The following is a 22494-nucleotide window of genomic DNA, read 5'->3' on the forward strand; positions in this document are numbered from 1 at the left end:
CCCCCAAATCACACACAGCCCCCCAAAAACAAGGCTGGTTTCTGTTGGAGTGGGAACACATGCACCCATCCCACCCCAGGAGCTGCCTGTCCTGGCAGTGCCCACCCCTCCTGCTGTCCCAACACACCACCCACTATCTGGGAACAAGCAGGCCGTGTCCAGCAGGGCTTTTGGGAATGACTCCAGCCTCGCTGTGCCTCCCAAACCTCCCCAGAGCAGATCTGGGCACCCTGGCTTGGGTGCTCCAGCCTCCAAGTGCCAACTTCACCCATTTCCTTCCAGAGGGATCTCTGTGTGTGCGTGCTTCCCTCAGCCCAAGGCCTGTGGGACATTTCTCCTGGGCTGAACAAACAAGATAACACAGGTTGTTCTGGTACCACCCTGCCAGGCACAGCGGCTCTGCCCACGGGCAGCTCCAAAATACCACGTCACGGCCTTCTCTGAGGAGCAGCACAGCCAAAATATCCCGTGGGCAGGGAAGTTCTAAGGAGCTGAAATAACTGGAGATTGGGTTACTTCATAACCATAAACCACGTCATCTGACTGCTGACACATTCCTGCCCCACTGTGGGGAACGAAACGGAATCATCTGAACTGCAGCCACAGCCAGGGCCATCCAACACTGATGGGAGACTTTTTACACGGGCAGACACTAACAGGACATGAGAAATGGTTTCAAACGAAGAGAGGAGAGTTACACTGGAGACTGGGGGAAGTTCTTCCCTCTGAGGCTGGTAAGGCTGTGGCCCAGAAATCTGTGGTTGCTCCTGGATCCCTGGAAGTGCCCAAGGATGGGATCTGGAGCAGTCTGGGATAGTGGAAGGTGTCCTGCCCATGGCAGGGGGTGGCACCAGATGAGCTTTTTGGTTCCTGCCAGCTCAGTCCACTGCAGGACTCTGTGATTCCATGTGCTGGGAATGCTCTGCAGAGCCCTGGCAGTGCTGTGCACCAGAGGAATCCACAGGACTGGAATCCTGTGGCACCTGCTCCAGGGACCCAGGATCAACATTTCCACTCTGCAAAGAGACAGGATTATCCCATGGCCCACACCAGCTCTCTGGTGATTTTCACAGAATCCCAAAATGGTTTGGGTTGGGAAGAACCTGAAACCTCCCACTGTCCCAGGCTGCTCCAGCCCCAGTGTCCAGCCCAGCCCTGGACACTTCCAGGGATGCAGGAGCAGCCCCAGCTTCTGTTCAGGGTACTCTGAAAGAGTCCCAGTGAGGGGTGGGAAGGAATCCAAGAGCCTCTGAGCCCCCGTCCCAGCCGTGAGTCACCGCTCCAGGCAGCCCCAGCCCACGGCACCGAGCGCCGGCTGCTGCACACTGGGATCCAAACTCATAATCATGGAGTGAAAGAGAAATCTGAAAGTCAGGGAACCACATAATGGATGAGTGACTCATCCCTGCCTGAAAAATTGAAGATGCCAAAGAAAGCTTAGAAGTTAAAGAAAAGCCCACACCATTGCTGCTGTTCATCCTGCCAGCCCTGAGCCAGGAGATCCATCCCCACTTCCCAGGGCCGGCTCTGGGCACCAGGTCTGTGACACCCATGGCAAAGAACACCCGAAGCAGGAAGAGAGTGAGATACAGAAGCAAAAAAATTTGGTAGCTCTGACAAGGTAACAAAAGTACAAAATTCCTCTCTTGCTGTCAGAATTTGGTGAGAAATCATAGAATGGCAGAAAGGCTCATGTTGGGAGGGACCTCAAAGCCCATCCACTGCCAACCCTGCCATGGCAGGGTTGCCTTCCCCTGTCCCAGGCTGCTCCAAGCCCCACCCAGCCCTGCCCTCTGGCAGTGGGAGCCATTCCCTGGCTCCTGTCCCTCCATCCTTGTCCCCAGTCCCTCTGCAGCTCTCCTGGAGCCCCTCCAGGCCCTGGCAGGGCTCTGAGCTCTCCCTGGAGCCTTCTCCTCCCCAGCTCTCCCAGCCTGGCTGCAGCTCTTGGAGCCTCTCCGTGGCCTCCTTTGGACTTGTTCCCACAGCTCCATGTCCATTCCAAGCTGGAGGCTCAGGATGGAGAGCTCAGAGCTAACCCAAAATCCAGGCTCACAGCCCAGTGCTGTCTCACCTTCACAGCCTCACAGGATGGCTCAGGGAGCCCACAGTCCTGGGAGCAATGTGGACCTTCAGAAGGGCTCTTCCCTGCATTTCCTGGCCTCTTCCTCCTCCTCCCCAGCAGCCCAGGCTCCGAGGACTGCCCTGAGCCCTTCCCAGACACACTCTCATAATTAATCCAAGGGAAGCCGCACCATTCCCATGCTGCCGTACAAGGACAGCTTCTCCCAGTTCCAGCCTTATTTATCTCACCAAGAACTGATGATTCCCATGTTCACAGGAACCCTGCAGAGCAGGAAACAGGGTGACAACAGCCTCTGCCTTGGCCGTGGCACATGCTGCACAATCTGCCTTTCCCCCAGCCAGAAGGAAAGAGCTGCTCCCAAACCACCCACCCTGCTGCAGCCAGCTCGTGCCTTTCCCAGCAAAGTCCTTCCCTTCCACGGAAGAACAGGACTCCAAGAGGGCAAGGCCCTGCCAGGGCCAGGTGCTGCCTGTCCTACAGGAAATCCCTAGCCCTACCCTCAATTATCCAACCTCAACAACAGCCTGCAGCCACCACCTTGTCTTCTCTGGGAATACAAACCCTTCCCAGGGATCCCGTTATCCTCTGCTTCCCCAAATCAAGCAAAGCCACTCTCCTGTATTCCCTCCTTACAAGGATCAGGACAGCAGCAAAAGGGCACCCAGGGCAGATGTAGATCCTGGCACAAGGAGGAAGGGAAAGCCAAAGGCATGGGAAGAAGGGTGAGGAAAGGAGCAGGAGGAGGAAGGAAGGAGCTTGTGAATAACACAAGTCCACAAAAAAGCCAAGTTCTGTTATGCTTGGTGCTCACAGACCTGCTCGGTTCCAGGCACAAACGGCCACAGTTGGGAATCCTGCAGTAAGGAGAAGATCCTGGATGTGCCTGGGCAGTGCCTCAGCCATGGAATGCTATCAGATCTCACATGGGACAAGCTCAGTGACATGGCAGGACACGGGTTTAGAGGTGAATGGGGAATAAAGTGACATCTCTCTGCAGGACAGGCTGCAGGAGAGTGCTCACACCGCTCCCGAGGGGGAATCCTGACCTCCACTCACACGTGGGGAGGAGAAAGACCTTCCCAGAAAACCCCACACATCTCTTTTCCACTGAGTGTCACTGCAAAGGATCACCCCGAGCCCCAGGTACTTCCTTTCCCCAAGCCCAGTCACTGCCAGGGGACACCAGGCAGCACACGGGGTGGCAGAGTGTGAAAAGCAGCAATTTAGGGGCAGCACCAGCAGCACAAATGAAAACAAATCCTCGTTCTAGCAGGCAAAGATCATTCTCACTAGGAAAACAGCAGTATAAAGTATTTTCCCTTCCTTGCCAGCCACACACGAGCACTTTGGGTTATATCAGGGCCAGGAGAATGAGAGAATCCCAGAATATCCTGAGCTGAAGGGACCCCCAGGGATCCCCCAGTGCCAGCCCTGCCCTGCCCAGACCCCACCAACCCCAGCCTGGGCATCCCTGGCAGCGCTGGCCAAAGGCTCCTGCAGCTCTGGCAGCCTCGGGGCCGTGCCCATTCCCTGGGCAGCCTGGGCAGTGCCAGCACCTCTGGGGAAGAGCCTTTCCCTGATTGCAGCCTGAGCTGGCCTGGCCCAGCCCCAGGCGCTCCCTCAGGTAGAAAAAATCATTCATGGATAGGATGGGCAAAGAGCAATGATCCCAAATGTGCTGCTACAAGGCAGGTGTTCCTGAATTGTAAACCTTCTGCCCCAAAGTGAGAGCTGCTGGTTGTTAATCCAATAGGAAAATGAGAAGCCCCCCCAGCTCTGAGTGGCACCGTGCCAGCAGTGAAGGAGCCCTGCCTGCCTGGAGCTGCCTCACTGAAAAGGTTGTTACTAAAAAAACAATTTAAAAAGAAAGTCTTGAAATGAGTCACTGTGGAACCACGATTAAATTGGGAATTTTATGCTTTGCTACTCTGGAAGATGGAAATGCTACTTTTGGATGAGACAGTGGGGAGACTCACTCGTCGGATAAAAAACACCTCTCCTAAAGTGGCTGTTTTCTGAGCGTGATCAGGGAAAGAGGAACTTTCCAGAACAGATACACATCAAGAGCAGCACTGGAACCCTGAGGCTCCTCATCCCAGCAGGGTCCTGGCAGTGCTGGGGCAGCAAAAGGTGACACAAAATGTGAGGTGTCATCTCTAGGCCATGAAACCTGGGGATGAGAGCAGGAGCTGCCAAAATCAGAAGAGAATCCCAAATCCCTGGGGCTGGCAAAGCCCTCCCAGCCCAGGGAGTCCCAGCTGGGCCACATGCCCACCTTGTCCCCAGCCCAGAGCACTCAGTGCCACCTCCAGGGGACACCTGCAGGGATGGGCACTGCAAAGCTCCCTGGGCAGCCCCTGCCAGGGCCTGAGCACCCTTTCCATGGGGAAATTGCTGCTGCTGTCCCAGCTGAGCCTGCCCTGGCCCAGCCTGAGGCCGTTCCCTCTTGTGCTGTCAAGAGGGAAGGAGAGAAGAAGGGAGCAGGGGAAGAGGAAAGGAGGGATGTCAGGATGGAGGGAATGCTCTCCAGAGATCACAAGTGGTGATTCCATCAGCTCAGCAGCTCCTGAAACCTCACCCTTGGTCTGAAAAATCCACATGGAGAGGCAGCTCCCACACCTGGCTTCCCTGGGGACCAGGAGACACATGGCCACTTGTGCTTTAGGAACAGCAGGGATTTCAGAGTGATCTCAAACCTCAGATGCTCTTTCCCTGAACACAGATTTTCCAAAATCCTTCAGGGCCTTTGCAGTAATAAAGATGCTTCAAGAGACAAGCTGGGAACTCCTTGGACAACATACTCTTCATCCTCAGCACACAGGGAAGAGCTCTGGCGTGATGCAACCCCTGTTGCAGTTCAGCACTTTAAACTGATGTTGTGTAAGCAAAAACCCAAGGAAGGAAACCCCCAAACCTTTCCTGAGCCCAGCTCCAGTGCCACCCCACAGCTGCTGCTCCTCTGCCTGTGCTAAACCCTCCCTGAGACTGCCCAGAGTCACCTGGGAACACTGAGTGTAGAATGCCCAGAAACTCTTCAAATTTCAGCAGATCTGGGGCTCCCCCGGGAAGGGCAGCTCACCTTTTCCCCATCATTCCTAAACCCTGGCTTAGCTGTGCCTTCCCCCAGCAGCTGGAGAGGCCTTACAAGGTTTGGAGCATGCCCTTGCTCTGAGCCCTGTGCGGAGAGGAGCCGGTTTTAGGGGAAGTTGAGGCAGGAGAGGGGCAGTTTTCCAAACCCCAGCCACTGGGAGTCAGATTGGGACAGCCAAGCCATGGAATCCCAGACTGGTTTGGGTTGGGAGGGACCTCAGAGCTCACCCAGTGCCACCCCTGCCATGGCAGGGACACCTCCCACTGTCCCTGTGTCCAGCCCCAGTGTCCAGCCTGGCCTTGGGCACTGCCAGGGATCCAGGGGCAGCCACAGCTGCTCTGGGCACCCTGTGCTTGGGCCTCAGCACCTTTCTAGGGAACAATTCCTAATTCCCAAGAATTCCTAATCCATCCCTTGCACCAGGAACCTGCACACACACCTTTAGTGCCCCTCAGGGCTGTGGGCTCAGGTGCCGCTTCCACCCACCCCAGACCCACGGCACGCCCCGATGCCGCCCTGCTGCCGTCCCCACAGACCCGTGATCCCTGTCCCCCAGCCCGAGGGGGAGCCAGGACCCTGCCAGGGAGCCAGGCCCGCGGCTGAACAAGCAGATCCTCCCAGAGCCATGACCCGCTAAGGAAATGTCCCCCGGAGCTTCACTGAGGGGATAAATCACCGGGAGGGGAAGGGAACGGCCCAGGCCTCGGAGCCGCAGGGACCCGTGCTCCCAGGGCAAACAAATAAATTCCTCCTCGGGCTCCTGCCTCAGGGCTCCATAAATCCTGCGGGCACACGGGGGCACAAGGTGGGAGCTCTGTGAACGGCAGCCGAGCCCAGCAGAGCTGCGGGCCCGCTCTGGGCTCTGCCTCCCCTCACGGCCCTGCCACAGCCTCACAGAGCACAAAGCAAGAGCTGGGGATGCTCAGGGCATGAAACACAAACCAAGAGCTGAGGGTGCTCAGGGCACACAGCACAAACCAAGAGCTGAGGGTGCTCAGGGCACACAGCACAAACCAAGAGCTGAGGGTGCTCAGGGCACACAGCACAAACCAAGAGCTGAGGGTACTCAGGGCACACAGCACAAACCAAGAGCTGAGGGTGCTTAGGGCACACAGCCTCAAAACACAAACCAAGATCTGAGGGTGCTCAGAGCACAAAACAAACCAAGAGCTGAGGGGGCTCAGGGCACAAAGCACAAACCAAGAGCTGAGGGGGCTCAGAGCACAAAACAAACCAAGAGCTGAGGGGGGCTCAGGGCACACAGCCTCAAAACACAAACCAAGAGCTGAGGGGGGCTCAGGGCACACAGCACAAACCAAGAGCTGAGGGTGCTCAGAGCACAAAACAAACCAAGAGCTGAGGGTGCTCAGGGCACACAGCACAAACCAAGAGCTGAAGGTGCTCAGGGCACACAGCACAAACCAAGAGCTGAGGATGCTCAGAGCCATGGACGAAGCTCTGGGATCCTGTCGGAGTCCAGCACATCCCTCTGGCTGCCCTGGCTGGCTCTAGACCCTGGCAGGGGGCTCAAAGACCTGACAAGAAGTCAACATCTGTGGCTTTGATTTTAGCCCATGATAAAAACTGCCAATTCTGTATGAGAAATTACAAGCCACAAGGGTTTGAGTAGTGGGACAGGTGAATTGACACAGGGTGGAAAAGTAGAATTTTGGGGACTTTTAGAATGTAATTCAGGGGTACAAGATGGAAGAATTTGGGCATGTCCTAGCCTTTTCTTTCTTCTTGCACTCCACGTCATGGTGTGATGGTGATGCTTTTCTATTGGCTTGGGATGGAGACATAATGTCCAACATAGATGTTAGATATTGGTGCATTGTTATAAACAGACGATATGTAACGTTTGATATAAAAGGTAATAAAAACTGCCTGAGACGCCAGCCAGACTGCCATGGCTTCTGAACTAGGCGGACCTCGGCAGGTCAGAGAGAAAATACTACAGATAAGGAGAAATAACCTTGAAAACTCGACTTCATGTACCCCAGACCTCTCCTGTGGCTGCTGGGCTAGGGAAACAAGGACTTTCACGTTGCTGGGGTCTCACCAGCTGACCCTGACAGGATCCCCCTCCTGCGGCTGGGCACGCCGCATGGGGAATATTCCCCAGGGGAGCAGTGCCCTGGCACCAACAGCTCTCACCCACAGCAGCCTCAGAACTTGCAGCCCCCTCACAGAGCACACAGACCACAGGACAGGCACCAGGCTGCAGCAAACAGCAGCAGGGAAGGGCTGGGGACCACCCCAGGAACGCAGCGCAGTGCCCGTGGCTGCCATGGACACACAACACTTCGTTTAGCAGAGTTAATTACAGAGCAGCACAGCTTCCAGCCAGCTGAGGCTGCCTCCGAGATGTCAAACACACAAAGTGGCCTTGACTTATTTGAAAAGATTCTTGTTCCCAAGCACATGTGGGAGGGACCAAGACTTTCTGCATGACATTAACCACCAAACTTGAGGAAACAGCAGCTTTCTGTGTGAAAATTAAAAGTAAAATATTTTCTTTACTCAAAAAAACCAAAAAAACACAACAAAATGAAACTTAATAGAACATTATTATTGTCATGAACAGCTTAGAAGTTAAATTCTTAAAAAACGCACCTGGGCTGAAATCCATCCAGTGCCACCCCTGCTATGGCAGGGACACCTCCCACTGTGCCAGGCTGCTCCAGCCCCAGTGTCCAGCCTGGCCTTGGGCACTGCCAGGGATCCAGGGCAGCCCCAGCTGCTCTGGGAATTCCATCCCAGCCCTGCCCACCCTGCCAGGGAACAATTCCCAATTCCCAATCTCCCACCCAGCCCTGCCCTCTGGCAGTGGGAGCCATTCCCTGGCTCCTGTCCCTCCATCCTTGTCCCCAGTCCCTCTGCAGCTCTCCTGGAGCCCCTCCAGGCCCTCCAGGGCTCTGAGCTCTCCCTGGAGCTTCTCCTCTCCAGGTTGAACATTCCCAGCTCTGCCAGCCTGGCTCCAGAGGGGCTCCAGCTCTCCAAGCATCTCTGTGGCCTCCTCCGATGGGCCCGAGCCAGCAGCCCGGTGGCCACCACGTGCACACGCTGCTGTCTGCTGGGGCCACCACCCTGAGCTGCAGGGAGAAAGTGTGTTTGCAAACAAGAAGTGAAATTGCCGTGCCCCACGGCCCAGCTCTGCAGCTCGGGGCTGGGGGAAGGAGGGTTTAAGGGCGAGCAGCCAGCCAGGAACAGCAGAGCTGCCAGCCCAGGTGGGCACTGCCACGCCATGGCCAAGCACCAAGCCCGGGGTGCAGTGATCAGCCACAGCTGAAGGCTCCCAGGCTGCGTTTCCCTTTTCCACAGAATCTCTCTCCCCTGCTTTGCCCCCTCCCCTCCTTTTCTCTCTCCTGCTCTCTCCAGCAGCTCCAGGTCTTTCCTGTGAGGGGACCCCCGAACTGGAGCAGCTCTGCTCTGGGGTCAGCCCAGGGAAGGGGGTTTTGGGGCCGGAGCTGCTATTCCTGCTGAAGGAGTTCAGAGCCCATCCCAGCCAATCCCACTCCCTGATAACCTGGCTGCAAACTTTATTTGCCCAGAGTTTTGGACACTTCATTTGGAGAGAAAAAAACGTTTGTAAGGAAAAATAAATGTTACTTTTTCATGTAAGTCTTGTATCTTCAGGCTTCATCAGCTGATCTGAGAAAAATCCCCAAAACCCAAAAAAGGAACCTGAGTTTTCCTCTGTCAATTCTCCTGCCCAGTACCAGCACAGGACAGCCACTGGCTGTACTGGTGGCGTTTCTTTCCCAAGAACAGAAGTGTCACCTCTGCAGCACTTTTGTGCCCAGCCAGAACACACAGGACTAAGTTTAGCCATCGTTAGGCCACAGATAAATCCCTCCTAACTCCATCCACTCCCAGAGCCAAGGAGGCACCAGCAAACCAAACCATCTCCAGAGAGGTCTGCATTCACCCAAATCTGACTCTTTCAACTCATTGTTCAGGGCTAACTCCTTGCAGCTCTTCCAGGACCGGAGAAGCAGCAGCCCTGGGGTCTGAGCAGCAACACTTGGGTGTGTTGGGCTGCAAAACTCCTGCCAGAGTGTGAAATTCTGGGTTATTTCTGCGGGGCTGCGCTGACTCGGCGTTCAGCACCAGCCACAGGCACGCTGAAGGACTGTGTTTACCAAAGGGATAACTCTGGCTACCAAGGAAGCTCCCTGCCAAATCCCAACTCAAACACCCAGGTGACTCAGGAGGACAAGCCCAGACTCCTCTGGATCTTCTTTAATATCTCATTTATTCAGGAAAAAAACACTCTGTACCCTCCAGGCAGAAAATATTCTTTCCAGCAGCAGCATCAAGGGGAAAAGGAGCTTTCCTCCCTCCTCTGCTGCAAACAGGGAAAATCCCTGCAGCTTCCCTGAAAATTCTTGTCCAAACCAATTGCAAGTGGCCCAGGCTGCCAGGGCAGGGATGGAATCACATCCCTGGAGGGATTTAACAGCCCTGTGGATGTGGCACTTGGGGACATGGCTTAGCTGAACTCTGCAAGGGCTTTCCCAACCAAAATAATTCCAGGATACTCCCCAGTAAACCCAGCCCTTTCTCACCTTGGGCACCAAAGCTTGCATGAGTATTTCCCCCAGTGCTCACACAAAGACTCTAGTGAACAATAAAGCCATCTTCCTCCTCCTTTCCAACACAAATTCCCTTGTTTCTCTAGGACAGAAGGTGCTGGATTTACTCCCAGGTGTCAGTGAAGCCCCAGCCTTCCTGGGAATGATGTGCCACCATGCTGCCCTTGGAGAGGCTCTCCAGTCCCTGCTCTGCCAGGTGACTTCTGCACAGCAATGAGATCTCTGCACTTACTCCTGCCTTGGGAACAGGAACACGTGGTTCGTGGTGCTTCCACAGCCCACAGCACCACGAGGCTGAACATCCAGAGCCCATGAGGAACTCCAAGGAGTTGGAAGTGACATTCCCTGCACAGGTGTTTGGCAGACACCAAACAGGCTGAAGAAGCCACCTGAGCTTGAACCACAGAGCAAGACTTGGGTTTGGCTTAACAATTCCAGTGCCCTGAGTGAACAGCAGCTGGGGTTTCTCCCAACCCCAAAGGAATCACGAGAATGAACCCACTACACATTGTCAGTGGGAGTAAGATGAGCTGGGCTGAAATGTCCCTTTTCCACATCTCAGGCAACCTCCAGCCCAGTCCCAGTGCTCCTGGCAGGACCCAGGAGCAGCACATCCCACGGCCCTGTGGGCACAGCAGGCCCGTGCTGATCCCTGCCTTTCCTGCTGCTTCTCCCACACAGAACTCAGCTTTGTCCTGATCCTCCTATATTCCCAATCTCAGCTTCTCAGGAGGGCACCAGGGCCATGACACTGCTGGGATTTGGCTTTGTCCTGATCCTCCCATATTCCCAATCTCAGCTTCTCAGGAGGGCACCAGGGCCATGACACTGCTGGGATTTGGCTTTGTCCTGATCCTCCCATATTCCCAATCTCAGCTTCTCAGGAGGGCACCAGGGCCATGACACTGCTGGGATTTGGGGCTCCCTGTGCAGAGCCCAGGTGGCTCCTCCAAAACCCTGAGTGCTGCCAACACAGCCAAGAGCCCAAGGTACTTCAGAGCTGCTGGCTGGGATGAGCTGGGACAGTGGGATGGCAGGATAGCAGGATACCTCCTCCCAGCAGAGTCCCAGGGAGCAGGAAAGCATCTCAGCCATTTCACCTTGTTAGGCTGAGCAGCTGAAAATAGCCGCGGGATGAAAAACAAACCAGCTGGACAAGTTCTCCACAGTGTGAGGCTCTGGCCAGCAGCGAGCGAGCTCTGTCCTGTCCTGTCCCCTGTCCAGAGCTCTGTCCTGACCAGAGCTCTGTCCTGTCCTGAGCTCTGTCTTGTCCTGTCCCCTGTCCAGAGCTTTGTCTTGTCCTGTCCCCTGTCCAGAGCTCTGTCCTGACCAGAGCTCTGTCCTGACCCCTGTCCTGAGCTCTGCCCTGAACTCTGTCTTGTCCCCTCCCTGCTCAGAGCTCCGTCCTGCCCAGGGAGCTTTGTCCTGCCCCTGCCCAGGGGGCTCCAGAGTGGTCAGTGCCACTGGAGCAGTCCCCCAGGCCAGCCCTCGGGAAGGGAGGGGTGGCAGGGAGGGCAGTGCCCCATCCTGCACACCTCTGAAGATATCCATCTGCAGGATGGCACAGGAATGCCAGACATTCCCATTAAGGGCTGAGCCTCACCCTTTGGAGCATGAAACATTTTTCCTCCTTTTCCAAGAGGAAAAGTAGAAGATGGGAGAAGAAATAACCAACAACCCCACTTCTCACACCAAGTGCTGTCAGGAAAACTTCTCTAGGAATCATCCTGCAGTGTGGGAGAACAGCAGTGAATGGCCCCAGATATCCCTTTCCACCCTCTTTTTTTGTTAACAATACAGCAAATGAAATGAACAGGAAACCCATTTATCTCCAAACCTCCAGGAAGTAGTGTGGTCCATGAGAAACCTCTGAGAGCAGCAGGACCAGAGGCCAGGAGGGCAGTGATGGGATGGGGACAGCCTTGGGGTGGCACAGGGGTAGCACCCATGGTGGGATGAGATGGGATGGGGACAGCCCCCACCAAGAGATCCCTCTGCCAGGTGTGCTGCCATCACCATTCCCACAAAACCATCAGCATTCCAGCTTAGCTTCCACACTTCCCAGTTCCACACTTTTGGAGCATGCCCTCTTTCATCCAGAGGCCCTCCGGGACTCATTAATTAACTGACTCTCGCCTCAGCAGCCCAGGCTGCAGGAGTGCCACTCCCTGAGGAAGCTGAGGCTCCTCTTCATCCTGCCAGCACTGCAGGATGCACTCTCACTCCTCCTGGGACATCCCAGCCAGAGCCAGCCTGGGCTCTGGGAGGGAGCTGGGAAGTTAAAATGTCCGAGACCCTGGGTGTCAGGACAAAGAGAAATGGGGCTGCTCTGGCAGAGCCTGGCACAGCCCAACCCCTCCTGGCAGCATCAGCAGCTGTGCTGGGTTCGTGCCCCAAACTGACACCCCAGGCAGTGCCACCTGGATCCACACATCCCACAGACAAAAGCATGGCATGGACAGAACTTCCCTCCCGGTCCTTTGCACAGGTTTGGAAAGAAAACACGAGACCCTCATTCTGCAGTTACAGCCCAGTGCCAGTGTGAAACCCCAGGAACACGAACTGCTGTCGCCTTCCCAAAACGCCCCGAGGTGCTCAGACCTTCCATCAGCCATTTCCCCACCCACACTCATCCCTGCACTCAGATCCAGCTTCAGAAATGCCAACCAGGGGGGGAAGCTGGGAAGCTGCAGAAGGATCTGCCCTGCCGGAGATGGGATCAGCTCCCTCAGCAGCAACCCTGAGCTCAGCCCCAGCAGGTGGGAAAAGCCGGCACACACGGATTAAGAGGGAATAACCCTTCCACAACCTGCCTGGCCTGGAGGTCTCCTCCCCTCACCTGCATTCCTGGAGCTGCTCTGTGACAAGCACGAGGCCTTCAGGCCAGCACAAGGTGCCAAACCTGGATTTCTGCCTTCCAACTGCAAAGCTGCTGAACAAACCCACCCAGGCACCCTGAACAACAGCGGCTGCTTGGAGCAGAACACTTCCACAATTATTTCTATCCCCTCAAAAATTAGTTTCTATCCTCCATCCATCTCTATCCAGTTAGAAAAAAATAACTTTTTCTCCCTTTGGCTTACTCACCCATTAATTATGTCCTGGCACTCTTACAGATCTAAACACATGCATTGCTTAGCAGCTTTAATCCTGAATTATTCCTCCCTTTCCTGCAATCCAAAGCCTCCCTTGCCTAGGAAGGGGCAGGCTGTTCCAACCAGCAAGCTGTTCCTTTGTAAGTCAGAGAGGAACATTCCTCAAGTTCTCCTGTTTATTGCGTTTTCATCCTCCCAGAACAGCCGAATTTACGACACCGGAGCTCCAAACCTGCAGAGAAGAATTAAACTGACCTTAAAACTCCATCCTTCGGGGAAAAACAAACACTGTGCTACAAAAATAGTGCCTTTTCCTGCAAAACGTGTGTGTGTGTTAGCAAACATCCCCGTTTCCAACTGCACTGCTGCTGCTTCCACGTTCCGAGAGCTGCTGGCATCAGCAATTCCCAAACCCCGGAGGAGGAGAAGGGCTGGTGGAACTGAGAACGTGCAGAGCTCCTCGGTGGGATAAAGAGCACTCCCAAGGAGGAAGTGCCTCTGTGGATGCTGCAAATGTCTCTTATGGCAAACCTCAGCAAGGTGTGGATATATATATATATATATATATATATATATATATATATACACACATGTGTGACAAAGCAAGCTGTCTCCCGCTCAGGCTGGTGAGAGACTTCCAAGGAGCACTTGGTGGCTCCCAAAGTCAAGCCCCACAGATGTCCGTGACACACAGTGAGTTAATGCATTTTCCAAAGTGGAAAAAATAGGTTACTTAAAAATAGGTCCATAATCCAAACAAACAAGCATCCCGGTACTATTTCACAGAGGGAAAACAGGCAGGCAGGGACAGTCCTGGGACACAACCATGCCTGGCTCCCCAGTGACTTCTAATGCTCCTCTTGAGGTTTTCCATCCACTGCAGGGCCGGGCACTTCAGCCAGGAAAAGCTCCTGAGCACAGTCCTGCCATCACTCCTTACCATTAATTGTATTATTAGGATTATGGCATGGCCCTCAGAGCCCTGCCAGGGCCTGAAGGGGCTCCAGGAGAGCTGCAGAGGGACTGGGGACAAGGATGGAGGGACAGGAGCCAGGGAATGGCTCCCACTGCCAGAGGGAAGGGCTGGATGGGAGATTGGGAATTATTCCTTGTGGGTGGTGAGGCCCAGTGTGAGGCAGGAGCTCCTCAAGGCTCCCATGTGCTGCAGGAGTGACAGAGCAATGGCTTTAATTAAAGAGTCCTTGGTCCCTGCCAGCACCAGCTCCTAAAACTGAACTGGAGCTCTGGAGGTGCCAGAAAATTAATCAGGCACGGCTGCAGGGGCTGGGGAAACAAAGGTGAGGGAAAATTAAAGTGTTCCAGAGAGCCCAGCTTGGACCAGCCACAGGAGCAGAGCAGACTCCGCAGGACAGCACTGCCTCCACAGGAAACATCCCCAAATTCCAGCAGCAGAGTCTGGAGGGTGGGAGGGGGAAGCAGCAGGTCCCAGGCTGCACCTGGTAACAGGAGAAGGCAGAAAAGAGGCCCAAGCCCCCATTATTCACAGCATCCCACACTGCTTTGAGCTTGGAGGCACCTCACAGGCCACCCAGTGCCACCCCTGCCATGGCAGGGACACCTCCCACTGCCCCAGGCTGCTCCAGCCCCAGTGTCCAACCTGGCCTTGGGCACTGCCAGGGATCCAGGGGCAGCCCCAGCTGCTCTGGGAATTCCATCCCAGCCCTGCCCACCCTGCCAGGGAAGGATTCCTCCCCAGCAGGACCTGACTGACACAAGGAGGGGTGATGGAATCTCCTTGTCCAGCTGGGGGCAGGGGGATCCCCAGCCCCTCAGCCAGCAGCAGGGAAGGTCCCAGCTCCTGCTTGCAGCACCTTCCTGCCCCTCCAGTTCCCTATGGCTGGGTCAGCCAGAACAGGGACACCTTGGTCCCAGTGGCAACCCCAGGGACAGCCACAGCTCTGCCGCCTGCCAGGAGTTTGTTTCTCCCTCTCTGGATTTAAAGCAAAGCTAATTAACAGAGGAAACAGCTTTCTTAACACTGTAAGTTTGTGCAATTAGGGCTCTGGGCAGCAGAATGCCAGGCTGGGCACAGTCCAGCACCGAAGGGTGTCCAGGGCTGGCACTGACCCTGGGCTTGGAAGCACCAGGGACACGAGCCACTGCCAGAGCCTCTTCCACCAACACAGCCTCCAAGTGGGACAAGCAGCAGGACAGGGACAAGGCCAGGGAAAAGTGCTGCTGGTCAGCCACCAGCTTGCAGAAAGGGATTTTTCACTAACAAATCCCTGGGGCTGGCAAAGCCCTCCCAGCCCAGGGAGTCCCACCTTGTCCCCAGCCCAGAGCACTCAGTGCCACCTCCAGGGGACACCTGCAGGGATGGGCACTGCAAAGCTCCCTGGGCAGCCAGTAAACACCAGGATGGCCCTTCAGCTCCCTTCCCTCCCCAGATGCCAGGCAGATCATGAAGCACACCTCACTGGAGGGTAGCTCACCTCCCCAGGGCTGTCCCTGGACACCCACCCGTCCCTCCAGCCCCTGCCAGGGGAGGAGAGAGCTCCCACAGGGAATTGTGATGTACCAACACACTCAGGCAGCCCACGAGCCAAACACCACCTGAGCAGGCCAGAGAAACACAAAGTGCTTGTTCTTCACACTCCTCCTGGGATAAGGCTCTGCTGCAGGGCCAGCAGAGCATCCCAGACCTTGCAGCTGCACCATGGGGGATGTCAGGAGGCTCCTTCCCCACACGCTTTCTGCTCCATGCCCTCCTGAGAGCAAAGGATGGAAAGGACAGAGGGATTGCTGCCTTGGACTTCCACGTGGGTGTGTGTATCCCTGCCCCACGGCGGGAAAGGCCAACCCAGAGCCCGGTTTGGAGCAGGAGCTGCAGCTCCCTGCAGCCCCAGCAGCTCCCTGCAGCCTCCTGAGGGAAGGGACCACCCCAGGGCGCAGCAAACATGGAGACAGCTGCTTCCCAAGGGAGCAAATAAATAAATCTAACAAGAAATTACATTAAGGTCCTCTCTCTGATCCAGCTGAGCATTACTCCAAGTTTCTGGGCCAAGCAGGGAAGGGAATGAGCTGGAAGGAGCCAGGAGCCCCCCAGCAGCCCCAGCGCTGCCCAGTCGGCCCTGCTCCTCCTCCTCCTCCACATGAGGCCACTTTGCTGCCAAAACACAATTCTTCCAGCTCTCAGAATGGCAATTCCTCGAGATGAGTTTCATTCCCGATGGAGGCTGAGGCTGAGCAATCCACGAACTGAGCTGGGGAAGAACATGGACTTTTCCCTGGCAGAGCTCTCCAGGTATTCTCACAACGGCTTTGAGTCCCTCACCCAACCCAAAGCTGCTGCTCACAGATGCAAGCTCTACTCAGTGAGCGTGCACCCCTCAAAGGAATTGACAGCAGAATCTCCTTACAAGGCATTTTATCAAAGCAAGGAGGGCACAGCGGGTCACTGTGCCCCATGAACTCCCCCAGACTGCACAAGGACAGAGACCCAGCCTGTTCCACCCTGCAAGACGAGCCATCACTGAGCCCCCACAGCTCCACTGAGGCCAGGTCCTGCTCACAGGTCAAAAGTCCTCACTGCTGGCTTCAAGCCCAAACCCACCCCTTCCCAAGGCAGAGCTTTTGCAGCAGAGGATTCACTTCTAATGAACCCCTGGGCCCTGGGATGGCAAGGACAGACAGGGCTTGGGCACAGAAATTCCCTTCTCCCCCTTGGGAATCAATGACGGTGACCAGCCTGTGGCTGCAGCCCCCCTTCCTCAGCCTGACTTTGTCCCACAGGATGCTCCCCGAGTTTAAGGGCAGCTCCAGGTGTTCCAGGCACACAGGAACAGCCCTGGGCACATCCCCCAGCTTTGGACACGACACTGTCAGGATGTGGTTTTAACTTGTGCTTTAAACCATTGAGATAACAGCAAAGATGACTCAAGAAAGGTTGTGATGAAGGAAACAAGACAGGGAACCAGGAGACACGGCAGGAGAAAGGAAGAGGAGCTGCTGTGAAAGAGGAAAAGCTACCAAACCTGTGCCAGCCTTGCACCAGGGTCCAGCCCTCGCCACCCCTGAGGCACGAGCTCCACATCCCCAAAAATGCCTCCACCCAACACACAGCTCAGAGCCCAGCTCTGTGCTGCTGCAGGAAAGAGGGAAAACCCACAGCAGCACCCCTGACCTGCCCCCAGGATGCGTGCCAGAGCTCAGGAAGGAACACTGTGCACAAGGAAACAAGGCTCAGGGCACTGCACACTTGCACTTCCACATTACTGCAGGGAGAAGCTGTCACCACTGAGGGAACCAGGGATCAACCCCAGCCATCCAAACCCCACCTCTCCACAGTCAGCTTTTCTTGGATCTCCTGCAGCCACACCTGGAAGTGCCCACCTCTGCTGGGCTGCACAGAGGGCAAGCAATTAAAATAAAAACAGCCCTAAATTCCACACACTGGTTACAGGTGATGTGATTTAAGGACGAAGAGCCAGCTGAGCAAGATTAGTAATTTAAATGAGATGAAATTTAAGACACTTGACCCAAACAGTAGGTCACATTTTTGATAGCCCACATAAAACTTGTGTAAAACACTGTCTACAGCCCCAAGGATGTTCTGATAAGGACCAGAAAAAGGACCAAAACCTGGTCGATCAGGGCAACAGCCAGATTACAGCAAATGAGCACAGAGAGATGGGGAAAAAATTCCTGGAAGTCCAGTTTGCCCCTGAGGAGCCTGGTTTGCCCCCTTTTAGGGGGTGTGAAAAGGTCCCAGGCCAGGCTGCAGCCTGACAAATTCGGGCTAAAAATAACCAGGGCGGGTGCAAACAATGCCGTGGGCCCGTCACACATCCTGTGACAGCGGCAGGATCCCAAACCTGGGCTCGGGCAAGGCCAGGGCTCCTTCTGCCTGGCCTGGCCTCCAAACCCCCACACTGCTGAAATGCCTCCTGTGCTGCGCGTGGAACCAAACTTCAATGGGATCCCGGCAGAAAGGGATTAGAGATCAAAGATTAAGGCCTCAATTGGCCTCTGAGTGAGTCAAAGCCAGGAGAAAATCTGGTTTTCCCCGGGGTTCAGTCACCCACTCTGATTTTCCAGCATGGATAAACACACCCGTTTCAAACCTTTGTTTAAAAATATCTCCCAGGAATAGGGATCATTTCCTAATCCTCGACAAAACCTGCTGATGCCTCCCCTGAGTGTGCAGAGGAACCTCAGCAGCCCAAGTGCTGCAAGCCCAGGCTCCTGCTCTCTGCAAGCACTTCCCTACACTGCCTGAAAAACTTCCCCAGTGCCTACGTTTTAGCATTAAAATCCTGCCATCCTAATTAATTAATAAAAATAAATAAAAAGCACCTTTGCACGTTGGAAAACGTGTCAGTACCGAGCACTTTCACTTTCAATAAACGTCCAACACTCACCTCCGCCTCACACCAAGCAGCCAACACCTTCTGCTTCCAGGGAAAACACCAGGAAAAGCTCTCCTGTGCCGGCTGAGGACATTCGTTCCCTGCTGGGAGCTGGGAGCAACAGCTCAGAGAGCTGCAGCAGCAGCGCAGGGGACACACAGTGCAGGGGCAGGGGAGGGCAGGGAGCCCTCCCAGCCGGACGCACACGGAGCAGGGCACACCAGTGCCCCCGACCACGTTCCTGCAGGTGTGGGGCTGCGGCCGCAGCCAGCCCGGAATCCCAGCACGGCCCCGAGTGCCCCGGAGCCAACAGCAGCCGTGCCGGGGCACTGCTGGGGCTGCCTCCGCTCGCCAAGAGCACAGCCAGCAGCTGAATCAGCCGGGCTGCCACACTTCTGCAGGGCCTCCAAAAATAACTGCGCTGCAAATTCCTTGGAGGCACAAACCTTGCTTCACAAGGACTGCGGAGATCCAGTTTCCGTAGCGGAGCACACTGGATGCGAAGGGCCCGAGGGTCCCGGGGCAGGGGACGAGGAGCCCTCGGCCCGGAGGCACCCGGAGCGAGGCACGGAGCCCTTCCCCGGCCGGGACCCGCCGAGCTGCCCGGGGCTCCGCCGCTCCCGGGCCGGCTCCTTGCCCCGCTCCCACCGACCAGCCCCGCGCGGAGCCGAGCCCATCAAACACCAGCAGCCACACATCAGCCCCAGCCCTTCCTGCGCCCGAATCCCCCCGGCTGCAGCCCGGCCCCGGGGAGAGCCTGCCGGCGGTGCCGGCACCCGGCGGCTCGGGGCTCCCGGCGCCCGCGGCTGCACGGAGCCGGCGGCCCGGGCTCACAGCGGGGTTCACGGGCAGCTCCAGCTGACCTCGGGCACCGCCGCAAGGACACAGAGCCCACGGAGGTGCCACCAGCGCGGCCACAGCGGGGACAAACGCACGGGGAGCCGGCGGCTCGGCCGCGCTGCCCCTCGGCTCTCGGGGCACAGGATGGGAAGGAGGGAGGCAGAGTCCCCGTGGCTCTCGGGGCACAGGATGGGAAGGAGGGAGGCAGAGTCCCCGTGGCTCTCGGGGCGCAGAGGATGGGAAGGAGAGAAGCAGAGCGGCTCGGCCGCGCTGCCCGCGCTCCTCGGGTGGGACTCGCCGGTCCCGGCGGAGCAGGGCACAGCCCGGGGGTCCCCAGCCGGGAACGGCTCCACGCGGAATTCCCACACCGTCCCCGGCTCCCGGCCAGCCTCTCAGCAGCACAGGGCGAGCGAGTAAAGCAACGCGAAATCATGTGAAATGCCGCTCGCCGCCGATGCGATTGAGCGGAGCGGAGCGCAATGTTCTAAACGAGCTGGAATGTAAAACTTTTAACCCGGACAGCCGGAGCCCGCAGCAGGAACACACAGGGGTTATTGCGGGGTTATTTCGGTCCTTGCGGGGTCCCGAAGCGGGGAGCAGCGCAGCTCTTGTCCGAAAGGCGGAGGAATGGCCCCAAAACGGAGCGCGGGGGGGCTGGCACGGCCTTCCCCGGGCAGCGCCCGAGGCCGGCGGGGCGGGCAGGGCAGGCGGGCTCGCTCACCTGCGATGGCCGAGTCGTCCAGGTGGGAGCCGGGGGCCCGCTCGGCGCGGCCGGGATGCTGCAGCAGCAGCAGCAGGAGCAGGAGGAAGAGGCCGCACAGCGCCCGCACGGCCCGGCCCGGCCGCGGCTCCATTTCCGCGTCCCCGCCGCCGTCAGCTGCTCCTCGGCATGGGCACCGGCTGGGGGCCGCGGGTGTCCCGGTGATCCCGGCTGTCCCGGCTGTCCCGGCACCGCCGTCAGCTGCGGCCGCGCACCGGCTACCGGAACCCTCCGCCCCCCCGCCCGCAGTGGTGTCTCCCAGGACAGCCTCCCCCCCGCCGCAGTGGTCTCTCCCGGGACAGCCCCAGTCCCCCCGCCCGCAGTGGTCTCTTCCCGGGATAACCCCGCCGGCGCCCCGCGGCTCTGCCGGGATAACGCTCCTTCCCGCCACCCTCGCTGTTGTCCCACCGGCCCGCTCCGTCCCTCCGCCGCCTTCTGGCAGCGGTGCCTCCCGGAAAATCCCGCTCTGTCCGTGCCGGGACAGCCCTGCGCCCCCCCGCGCCGCCGCGGTGGTCTCGTCCGCCCCCCCCGCGCGCCGCGCTACGCACCGGGCCCTGGCGCCGCCGCGCGCGCTGACAGGGGGCGTGGCCAAGCGCCGACGGGCCACGCCTAAAGGGGGCGGGGCCAACGGGGCGGGAGCGGGGCCACGCCCCTGAGCCCGCCCGCGCGCGCGCGGCGCTGGCCCGCAGCGACCCCTGGCGGGCGGAGCGGGGAATGGCGGGGCCGGGACAGCGCGACAGGGACACACCGACAGGGACACACCGACAGGGGATACACAACGACAGGGACACATCGTGACAGGGACACACCGACAGGGGATACACAGCGACAGGGACACAGCGACAGGGACACATCGTGACAGGGACACACCGACAGGGACACAGCGACAGGGACACAGCGACAGGGACACAGCGACAGGGGATACACAACGACAGGGACACATCGTGACATGGGACACACCGACAGGGACACAGCGACAGGGACACAGCGACAGGGGATACACAGCGACAGGGACACACCGACAGGGGATACACAGCGACAGGGACACATCGTGACATGGGACACACCGACAGGGACACACCGACAGGGACACATCGTGACAGGGACACATCGTGACAGGGACACATCGTGACATGGGACACACCGACAGGGACACACCGACAGGGACACAGCGACAGGGGATACACAGCGACAGGGACACATCGTGACAGGGACACATCGTGACAGGGACACACCGACAGGGACACATCGTGACATGGGACACACCAACAGGGACACATCGTGACAGGGACACACGGACAGGGACACATCGACAGGGACACATCGTGACAGGGACACATCGTGACAGGGACACAGCGACAGGGACACACGGACAGGGACACACCCACAGGGACACATCGTGACAGGGACACACCCACAGGGACACACCCACAGGGACACATCGTGACATGGGACACACCGACAGGGGATACACTGACAGGGGATACACTGCGACAGGGACACACCGACAGGGACACATCGTGACATGGGACACACCTAACATGTGACACACCCCGACACATGACACACCCTGACATGTCACCCCCCCACCCATGTCACAGCACCCCGCTCTCTGAGGGGACACTCTGGGGTCCCAGCCCGTGGTTCCCGCTTCCCGGGGGGATTTAGGAAATTCCGGCACCTCCTGGAGCTGTGACACCCCAGGGCCACACACGCCCGGCTGGATCAGTGCCACCAGTGTGTCCTGAGGCCACCAGCTGCGGGGGGACGGGGAGGGGACACAGACAGGGGACACGTCCTGTCCCACCCCTCACCCTGTCCCCCTCTGGCTGGGTGTTCTGGGAAGTGACACCCCTGTCCCTGGAGCAGGCTCCTCCCATGTCCCCGCTCTGGGGTGGGGGTCCCAGGCTGGCCCCTCGTGGGGTTCCCCGGACACGGCGAGTGTCCGGCTGGGGCACGGGGCCGGCCTCTGTCCGGGTGATGTCCGGCCTCTGTCCGGGCTGATGTCCTGCCTCTGTCTGGGTGATGTCCAGCCTCTGTCCGGGCTGATGTCCGACCTCTCTCCGGGCTGGTGTCCGGCCTCTGTCCGGCTGATGTCCAGCCTCTGTCCGGGTGATGTCCAGCCTCTGTCCGGGCTGATGTCCAGCCTCTGTCCGTGCTGATGTCCGGCCTCTGTCCGGGTGATGTCCGGCCTCTGTCCGGGTGATGTCCTGCCTCTGTCCGGGTGATGTCCTGCCTCTGTCCGGGCTGATGTCCAGCCTCTGTCCGGGCTGATGTCCAGCCTCCATCCGGGCTGATGTCCAGCCTCTGTCCGGGTGATGTCCGGCCTCTGTCTAGGCTGATGTCCAGCCTCTGTCCAGGCTGATGTCCGGCCTCTGTCCGGGTGATGTCCGGCCTCTGTCCAGGCTGATGTCCAGCCTCTGTCCGGGTGATGTCCGGCCTCTGTCCGGGTGATGTCCGGCCTCTGTCCGGGCTGGTGTCCAGCCTCTGTCCGGGTGATGTCCGGCCTCTGTCCAGGCTGATGTCCAGCCTCCGTCCGGGCTGATGTCCGGCCTCCGCCGGGTGCCACCTCTGGTCCCCGTGCTGGCACTGGGGAAGATGCCGGCTGTGGGCGGGGGTCCCACAGCTGCAGACCCCGGGATGGGGATGGGGACAGGC

At 57.8% G+C, this 22494-nt stretch overlaps 1 protein-coding gene across 7 annotated transcripts in view; it reads right to left on the bottom strand.

Moving 5' to 3' along the window:
* The window catches only part of STIM1 (stromal interaction molecule 1), a 75008-nt gene extending 54939 nt beyond the window's left edge, over positions 1 to 20069 (bottom strand). For 4 of the 7 annotated variants that reach the window (XM_077781726.1, XM_077781723.1, XM_077781729.1 and 1 more), the window contains exon 1: positions 19798 to 20069. In XM_077781726.1, coding sequence (XP_077637852.1) covers positions 19798 to 19930 — 133 coding nt within the window. In that variant the 5' untranslated portion in view covers positions 19931 to 20069. Of the gene's footprint in view, positions 1 to 12859; positions 12993 to 18248; positions 18375 to 19797 lie in introns of those variants that run through there. The other 3 variants (XM_077781725.1, XM_077781724.1, XM_077781728.1) reach the window with 3 other exon arrangements.
* Positions 20070 to 22494: the final 2425 nt, after the last annotated feature.

Source organism: Lonchura striata, chromosome 2 (genome assembly GCF_046129695.1).
Source record: "Lonchura striata isolate bLonStr1 chromosome 2, bLonStr1.mat, whole genome shotgun sequence".
Lineage (NCBI taxonomy): Eukaryota > Metazoa > Chordata > Aves > Passeriformes > Estrildidae > Lonchura > Lonchura striata.